The sequence below is a fragment of the Lutjanus erythropterus genome, chromosome 9 (genome assembly GCF_056507025.1).
Source record: "Lutjanus erythropterus isolate fLutEry1 chromosome 9, fLutEry1.hap2, whole genome shotgun sequence".
In the NCBI taxonomy this organism is placed as follows: domain Eukaryota; kingdom Metazoa; phylum Chordata; class Actinopteri; order Lutjaniformes; family Lutjanidae; genus Lutjanus; species Lutjanus erythropterus.
Genome location: NC_139325.1, coordinates 8,376,861 through 8,386,277, shown reverse-complemented (window position 1 = coordinate 8,386,277; position 9,417 = coordinate 8,376,861). Strand labels below are relative to the sequence as shown.

Sequence of the window (9,417 nt, the reverse complement as noted above, 5' to 3'; positions counted from 1 at the left end):
AACTTGTGGGAAGCTACAATGATTAATCAAATTTGCAGGTTGTCCACTCGGATTTGTGTTAATTGTTTTGATTGCAACTTCCTGGGGGAACAGTCATGTCTATCTTAAAACAAAACTCACATGCCCATATGTACATTGAAACATGTTTTGTTAACTGTAAACATTCCTCCTGTTCATAAAGAATCGTTGCCAACCAGAATTTGACACAAGTGATGGGAGACAAAAGATAAAACACTGTGGGAATGAAAAATGTAGAATCTTGTACAAAAGGCTATAACTTTAGAGGACAGCTGAAGTCTCATATTACCTTCAGCTAAACTGGAATGTTTTCCTAATCAGAACTGTAGATTTTGTACTCCATCACTTACATGGAAAGTGATTTTTAATGCACAGTATGAACAGGAGGAACAATTACAGCAAGTCATTATCATAGCAGACACTGGGCCTCATGCAAGAACATTTTCGTACTGTTGTCTTAAATTTCTCTTACTTTTGTTCGTAAGTAGGGCTTGTACGAACGTGCCACATCAGATTCAGCAAATGCTCTTAACTTCAGATAACTGTGTAAATGATCTGCCTGTGCATATCTGAGTACATGTGCATGATACTTGGAAATTAGCACAATTAACACCACAATAATACCATATAAGGCTGTATTTCCTGTGTCCTGTCCTGTGGCTATATTTCATGTGTCCGAAAGTGTTCATTCATGAAAATGGCATCAAAGAGTGGTAATAATAGTAGTAGGAGTTTGGAGTTTCAGAGATCCATAAAGAAAAGTTTATTTTAAAAGTGTCAGCAGTGGAATTAAAAGACCTGCTAAAGAAAAGAAACAGGAAAATGATGTTGATGTTGTGTTGCTGGAGGGTCATACTGTCACTCAAGTGGAAATGTCTGAAAAAAAAAAAAAAAAAACTGCAGTGGGAGGAGGAGGTCAAGGGGAAGTTTTCATCATGGAGACAGAGGATGAACAGTAACTTCATAAACCTGCATGTGCAGATGTATGGCCAACACACCTGACAGCAGGTAATAAAAGATCTTGTAATGAATGATGAGAAGCTTTATATGTACATTTACAATTATATTATAATTTGGACTGCAGTCAAACAGAATGAGATTGACATAATTATGAAGTGTAATTTATTTTTAGAACTCAAAATGTCTAAAATATACGGTTATTAGTGAAAAAATCAGTTTGGATAACAGCAGACTGACTGCACATGACTCTTCAACAGGTTTGGACCTCATATACTGTGTTTATTTCTGAAAGAAAATTCAAAACCGAAGAAAATGGGTGACTGCGACAAGTTCTCCTAAATTACTCGTACACATTACTTAAGAACAAATCTGTTCGTATGAGTGGTTCTTGCATGAGGCCCATTATTCATATGAGCGCTTGACTATTATCTTAAGATAAAATTGAAAAAATGTGAACATATCCTTTCATTCCGGTGAGGATTTTAAGTGAGAGACCCTTTGGACTTCTATGTTATCTATCTTGACAATCTTGAACAGAATATTACAGGAAATAAGAGTAGGCAGGTTGATTCTGAGGGTTGTAACCTGACTGACAAATAGCACCAGAGCAATGGCATGTAGCTTTATGCATGGCAGCTTTCTCTAAGTAAGCTCCTGAAAACATTTCAGTGGGCTGACTCAAGTTAAACTATGTGCTTTGATAAAATTGGTGCCTTTCCATGTGGATATAATAATAAAAAAATATCAAGCTGCTTAGTCAGACAGCAGGAAAGCATCCATAATAAGTGACTTTTCACTATATAGTCCTCTACACAACGTGTCTGCCATTATCCTGTGTCTTCCAATCATCTATGTTATTTATATGGCGTGGTATATGGAATATCTCACAATCACAGTACGTAGTCACTACATCACTATCCAACCAGCTGGGAGAGCGTGCACACCATTAACCAAGGCTAAGTCTTTTCCACAGCAGCTCAGGTTTGATTCCAGCTCCGGCCCTCTACTGCATGTCACCCCTTCTGTCTTGTCTGTCTTTCCTGTCTGTCTTCAGCTATTCCCATCAAATAAAGGCAAAACTCAAGCAGCCAACGATCACCATGCATTGCCTATGATCAACAACTATCAACTGCTGTTTTCAATATTTTTCTAATTGACTTCAACATCAATTGTCAGTATAGTGAAGAGTGGATGTTTGAAGGGGAACATTAGCGTTTCAGAGGGATTCTAGGGCTGGTTCTGGTCTTTATGGCTGAGGTAGTAGACTTGGTCTGGGTGTGGCCCTTTGTAGTGCCCTTGGAAGTCCTAGAGTAGCTACTGACAGGTGCACTGTCCTTAGTTGAGTTGTCTGCAGTTCCCTTGGAAGAGTCTTTTGCAGCACCTTTGGAATTGTGGGTAGAGTAACTGCTGGCTGGTGAAGTACACTTGGAAATGTCCTTGCTAGTACCTTTGTTAGTGTCCTTAGTAGTGTGCTTGGCAGAATAACTGGCTGGTGGGTCAGTGTGCACATGTGTAGATGTCACTGAGTTAATAGCAGCTTTAGTTGCAGTAGTCCTCGCAGTAGCAGCTCTGGAAAATGTCCTGGAATCAGAAGTCCTGGTAACTGGCTTAGGGATTGTGGATGATGCAGACTGATGTCTCTGGAGCCTTTTATCTCTCCCATGTCTGCATATGACCTCACTGATAGGGCTCAGGTCACAGTTTGTGATCATATTGGTAAAGCTGACACTTTCTTGTGAGGACTCCAGAGCAGTGACCTTCGCCAAACTTAATTTTCCAACATTTACCTCGTCCTGTAGGTCTTCACTAACACAGCTGCCTCTCTCTAGTCTCATCTCTCCAACATAGCTGCTTCTGTCTTCTCTGAGCTCTTCTTCATGGCTACCAGTGATTTTGTCCACACAGCTCACATACTCCTCTCTAACATCTTTATCACACTTGGCCTCCTGCTGTGGGATCCCACCAATATGGCAGTTGTTCTCCGGTGGAACATCACCATTATTGTATTGCAGTGTCCTGCACTTCTTTGATGAGTTGTTGTCCAAAGGACCCCAATTCAGAGTGGTAGGGCTGGTGTCTGGTGGAAGGCCTCTCCTCCTTCTGGACAACCGCAGAACCCCAGGGTTCTCACTTAGCTGTCTGATGACTAAACCATTAGTCAATGGTATCTGAGCTGGAGTCCTGCATGAATTTCTTCCTGAGTTCTGGAGACTACTGAAGGTTTTGGAGTTGCTATAGTAGTTAGAGACTGTTCGGCGATTGATAGGAAGGTGCTGATTGCGAGGCAGCTCTTGGTTGCTATGCCGGGAGAGGTGTTTGTTGCTGATTTCCTGGGATTTGCTTTGGGGATGGCCTCTTGGTTTACAGGTACTACTAGGTCTTGTGCAGGGGGATCGTCTGCTACCAACCCCTGTGCTAGGCTTTAAAGGAGGGACTGACCTGACATAGGAGGTTCTTTGTTCAGAGAATCCAGTCACCATGGCAACCTGCAACAGAAAGAGATCATGACAGCTTGGGTTAAGTCCTGGGAATAATTACATGTGCAGAAAACAATTGTAAGTGCAATTTTGTAAATGGGTGGCCTACTGTTCTTTACAGGCCCAGTGAAAAAGCAGTCAGAGCAAAAAGGAATATGTTGGGGAGTATAATTATGGGAGGGATTTTATTTGATCACTTGAAGGTGGTCATGATGCTGCCAGTGTGTTTGTTGTGCTGATGGACAAATAGTCACAGAAACATCATATTGTATATCCCTCTGTGGTGGCCAGCTCTTCACACCAGTGTAACAGCTACAAAAATATGTGACATGTCAGATAACCATTCCTACTGATGCTTTTGCACTACCAATCAACAGCTGGTGGAAGAAACACACCAAGAAACATAAGAATGTGCCAAGCAAAAGGTGTATAGCCTTACAAGAAATAATCAGAAAAGAGGCTAAAATGCCATTAAGCAAAAAAGGCTGATAGTAAGTAAAAATATTGGCTATGTAGAAAAAGCCAGGGATGCATCAGGCATTAAGAAGCTAGCAATTCTATAACCTAACACTTCTTACGCAATTAACAGCAAAGAAAACATCACTGAGACGGACAACACATAGGAGCCTATTTTAATCACAAATACACAACTGACAGTACTAATCTATCTGTTTTGCATACACAGACTGCGTGGGCCTCTCCACAGGCTCATATTGAGTTGTATACTGGGTTGTATATTGGGTTGTATACTGGTTTGTATATTGGGCTGTATACTGGTTTGTATATTGGGTTGTATACTGGGTTGTATATTGGGTTGTATACTGGGTTGTATACTGGTTTGTATATTGGGTTGTATACTGGTTTGTATATTGGGTTGTATATTGGGTTGTATACTGGGTTGTATATTGGGTTGTATACTGGGTTGTATACTGGGTTGTATACTGGTTTGTATACTGGGTTGTATATTGGGTTGTATACTGGGTTGTATACTGGTTTGTATATTGGGTTGTATACTGGTTTGTATACTGGGTTGTATATTGGGTTGTATACTGGGTTGTATACTGGGTTGTATATTGGGTTGGATATTGTATGTGTAGCACTACAAAGTGCAAAAGGGCTACTTGAAGTGGAATATAGCACTTCAGATCAACGTGAAGAAGTGACCACGCTTGTATTTAATAGTCAATTAATGATGAAGCCTTACAGCATTATCTCCTCCAATGAGCTTAAATGAATCGTCTGATATGAGACATTTTCAGAAGGACACAACCCTGATGTGTTCACTTTTCTAGTCTGATTGTCTTCATGTGATTAGACAAGCAGGATGTGTTGGGCTCACACTGATCTGTGGCTGTCTGGGATTAGAACTGGGACTTAGGTTGCCAGAGTTCAAGGACAGTGTAACATGTTGACACACTTTCTATTTACTTTTTGCCATAACCAACACTGTCTACTGTGGACAAGCATATGATTTCGTGATTTATTTGCCAAATCATAATATATTATAGGAGGCAATGAGCAAAGTATGTAATTAAAAAATATTTCCTTACTGATATAATTAATAGTTAAGTAATGTATTTTTGCATTTTACATTTTTATTCATTATTAATGTCATATTTTGTGATCACACAAACTGCTAATGGACTCTGGGGCCAGGTGAGTCCATCACTATGTCTTTGCTTGTCCTGTTGATGCAATGCAATCCTAAATGTGTGCTCAACAACAGAGAGGACACTTTCTGCCCCACAATCAACTGAACTGTCTATGTATCAGGGTCAAATTCAATCTTCATTGTATTCTTCTTCATTGATGATACAACCACTTTTCAGACAGAAAAGAAGAGAAAGGATGATCAGACCTTATTAGTCCTCCTGACCTGAAGGGAGAGCTCACGAGGTCTTAGGAGGTGTCTCTGAGCTCCCTCTCTCCTGGCCTCTTCTGTCTCCCCTCTCCTCCTCCTCTGCTGTTCCTCCTCTCTCCTCTCTCTCTCCCTCCTCCTCTGTGCCCGAGCAGTAAGAGGGCAGAAGGAGCTGACCGCCGTGGAGCCTCCACTCCCTCTCGGAGACCTAAAGTCTTGCTGCACTGTAGGACAGCAAGACGGATAGAGAGGCACGAAGACAGACAGGTAAGGCAGAAAAAATGTTTAAGCAAAGGGGAAAATGTGAGTGAAGCATTTGTTGAATACACACCCAGGTCAGACAGACAGACACACAGACAGGTCAGTTGATCAGTACCTGATGTTCTACTGTATATTCTCATGCGCTTCCCCTCAGCTGCAGTCTTGTGACTGGAAAGACAGGAAGTAAGGTGCGGAGTGTCAGCCTGCTCTTTTGGTTGTCCCCTAGATAAGAAGGCCATGTTGCTAGGCAACGCAGCGGAGCCTGAGGAGAAAGAAGACGTGTGAAATTCTTAGACAAATAATTATTTCTAGGCATACTAACATGTTTTATGTGAAAATATGGGCTTTTACTTTTTCATTACACCCACTTAAATTAATTTATTTTCTAGGTTTTTAGTTGCTTGATCAATGTTATCCATATAGAAATATTTAAATATGTTATACATACATGAATATACAAGGTGATTTTAATCTGTGATCCTCACTGACTCGCCGTGTGTAAGCATATACTATACAGTCTGGCATTCTATAGGCAATACAAACCATCACAAGTGATTTTTTTCCTAGTAGAGGGATGACACCTTAATGCATGACTGCAGGATTGTTGCACTTCAAAGTCTGAAATGATCTGAGGCCTGTTTTCCCTCATTAACTGTCTCCAGGCAGCTTCAATAAAGCGATGTGTTTTGCGATGCGATTTACATGGTAAGAAAAAAAGTTAGGTGTACATAGAACTGGAAACTGACAATGACAAGAGTAAGTTTTTCTTCGGTTGTTTACATGGCACAGGAATTGCGTAGACATATGACTTTTTGACACGTCACGCGACACATTTACTGCTCTCTGTCAGCTCTGTGTCAGCACAGTTTTCTAATGTACAGACTTGAGCTTGCTGCACTGTGCACTGTCTGTTTGTAAATATTAGCTGCCAGTGCTATTTGAAAGTCAGAACATGAACACTCTTCCTGCTGTAGCTTCAGATATAATGCTGCTTTGATCAGAGTCATGTGGAGGGTAACAGATGGTAGGATAACAGAGCGCCAGCAGAGCTGGGACCAGCTGACCACCTGTCTCAATGGATCATGAGTGCATAAAATATATAAACGTAAGCAATGAATGTTTCCAAATGTAACCAATTAATGTGTAATATTTTTTCTCTAAAAATCTACTCAAGTAAGAGTAAACAATATGTTGCTTTGAAACTGCTCTGGCAAGTACAATTTCTCAAAAAGGTTACTTGAGTATATGTAACAGAGTAAATGTAACTCATTACTCCTCACCTCTGCAAAATCCAACTGCAAAACCCTTTTTTCACTGAACTGTCAAAGCAGAGTCTGCACTGGTCCTTCTTCAGCATTAACTGAACTAGGGATGGACTGATGGCTGACAGTCATGACAGCTTCTGCGCTGGTAGCTTACCTCTCAGACAGAGAAAAGACAAGAAGTCCTCAGTCTTGGGTCGTCGTCTAGTTAGACAGGTGACTACAGCCAGGTTGTGGGTGTGGTTCCTTCGTGCTGGTGTCATCATCGCTGGTGGTCCAGGAGAGCTGGGAGGAGACTGGGCAAACTTCCTCTGAGCTTGTAGCCTTGGTCTGCCGTATACATGCAGCCGCAAACACACACAGACAGACAGACACACACACAAACACACACAGTCAGTTTCCAGGGCTAACAGTCTGGCAATAAATCCGACCTTCATGAATTAGAATAATGTTCTAGTATTTAGGGCCTTATTCACTAACATGTCTGTTGAAATGTTCTTACTTTGCACGCAAAATAAGCTCCCATGCAAAGTCACCATCTGATTCATGAAACATACTCACCACCCATTTGTTCTTACCACTGTGTGTATCTTAGTGAATCAGAAATATGACTGCATAGAAAAAGAAGTGAAGTCATTATAACTCCACATTCAGGCCGAACCAGGCGATGGTGAGGTGGGTGGGGATGCTTTTTTTGTGTTTAGAGTTTAACTGCTGTGAAACAATCAGGAAATAATGTTTTATTTCTCTGATTTACCAGCTTTATATGCTGAACACCGCCTCTCCACATTTAGACAGTACACACTGTTGCAAGGACACACTGTTGTGCTGCTCATGTCCAAGCATAGAAAAGATGCTTTTGCAACTCATTATAGTAACTCCTTGGGCTTCAGTAACCAAAGTGGTGCATGTTGTGTTGACACTGATGCATTAAAAAAAAACAGCAGGAGAAATATCAGGTAACAGTTGGAGGAGAAGGAGCACCTGATCTGTCAGCCCAAGATAAGAGACTCATTGATAAGCGGGATAAAAAAAATGTGTGTGAAAGTGATGACATCCAGCAAGGACTTTCACCCAATGGCAATAATAATAATGATAAATAATCACAATAACTACACAAAATGCAACAAAAGTGCTTAACATAAAAACAGATAATCATTGTTCATGGAGTATGAACAAATTTGGGTAAGAAAATATTGATGTATACCAGATTTGTGCCTAAAACGTTTGCATGCACTGTTTAAGCACACGTCTGTGTGTACACACAGAGAGGTGTTGATTCATCTGCATGATCCCTTTGGAGGCTGCAGTACAAATACAATCACAGTACAATTTTTATCTGGCAGTGTTTCATTTTTTGCTCTAGTTTGAGATTTTCTTGCCTTCAAACAAGCCCACTTATGAGATGGATAGAGTGTTTAAACAGATGAGATGCAAGCTGGGTACACATTTTGGCATTCAAATCTCAGTTGTCATGGATATTTTCTGACTGACACAATTGTCATTTTCTTGACCAGTGCCCACATTGCATAACGAGCAAATGTTTTTGTGCTTCTCTGTGCATCCATGAGTGTATTGGTCTTAGAATGAGGTGTGGTCATTGTTGGCGCATTGCTATCTTGAGGCAGCAGAAAGTGACCATGTTATTGATTAACAAAAACCTGGTCTAAAGTCAGTGGTGCAGAGATGAGACTACATAGATGGGTTCACAACACCTGTCCACTCTGCTTCTAAGGCACTGCAATTAATCCATGAGTCATAAAAATTTAAATTCTGATTAATAGTGGATGGCTGCAGGTTAATGAAATAGGGTGAAGCTGCTGCATGTGCATTATTGGCAATATGTGCCACAGTGGCATTACACATACATGGAAACAAAACTGACACTTCTGATCATTAAACTGGCTGATGATGTTGAGGTGATTCCTTTGCCAAAAAAGTGTGATATTTACAACACCGGCATGCGTAGGCTTAGTCTGAAAATAATTAGAGACCCATCTCACCCTGCCTATCCACTCTTTGCTCCCTGTCCAGCACATATCCTGAGGCAGTGAGGGCCCTTAACTCCTCACCTTCAGGTGTGTTCATGAATTCTACATGACTGGTTCATGGACTGGTTTTGTGGGGGGTCTCTCAAGGAAGAGAGAGGGGTGGGATGGGAGGGAAATGGGTTTATTGTCTATGTTCCCTGTTTTGAGGGTAGTTTATTGTGTGTTATTATTCTTGATTGGCAGCCGGACAGCACCTCCTCCTTTCTGTTTTTTTCCATTTACCCATATCTCTTTAAAGATGTCTTATATAGGCCTGTACACATGTGGAAAATTACCATATCAATACAAAAGACACAATATCCATTTCTTAAGTTAGAGTAACTGTGTGAAGATAGTGTCCTGGAATGTAAATGGATTGAAAAATCCCATTAAGAGAAAGAAATGTTTGTTATACCTAAAGTATCAACAAGTACACAAGTACAGGAGACTCATGTGACTGAGTTAGAGGCTGTTAAAATAAAAAAAAACTGGGTTGGCCAGATCTATCAATCATAGCATACAATCATAGCTGGGGATTTTAATCAGGTATT

At 40.7% G+C, this 9,417-nt stretch overlaps 1 protein-coding gene across 1 annotated transcript in view; it reads right to left on the bottom strand.

The window, feature by feature from the left end:
• Nucleotides 1-1,123: 1,123 nt before the first annotated feature.
• LOC146321044 (uncharacterized) overlaps nucleotides 1,124-9,417 on the bottom strand; it is a 31,175-nt gene continuing 22,881 nt past the window's right edge. Inside the window, exons 5-8 of the mRNA XM_084725612.1 lie at nucleotides 6,994-7,166; nucleotides 5,690-5,836; nucleotides 5,314-5,537; nucleotides 1,124-3,464 (exon numbers count right to left, since the gene is read on the bottom strand). Of these exons, the coding sequence (XP_084581738.1) occupies nucleotides 2,187-3,464; nucleotides 5,314-5,537; nucleotides 5,690-5,836; nucleotides 6,994-7,166 (1,822 nt within the window). The 3' untranslated portion in view covers nucleotides 1,124-2,186. The remainder of the gene's footprint in view (nucleotides 3,465-5,313; nucleotides 5,538-5,689; nucleotides 5,837-6,993; nucleotides 7,167-9,417) is intronic.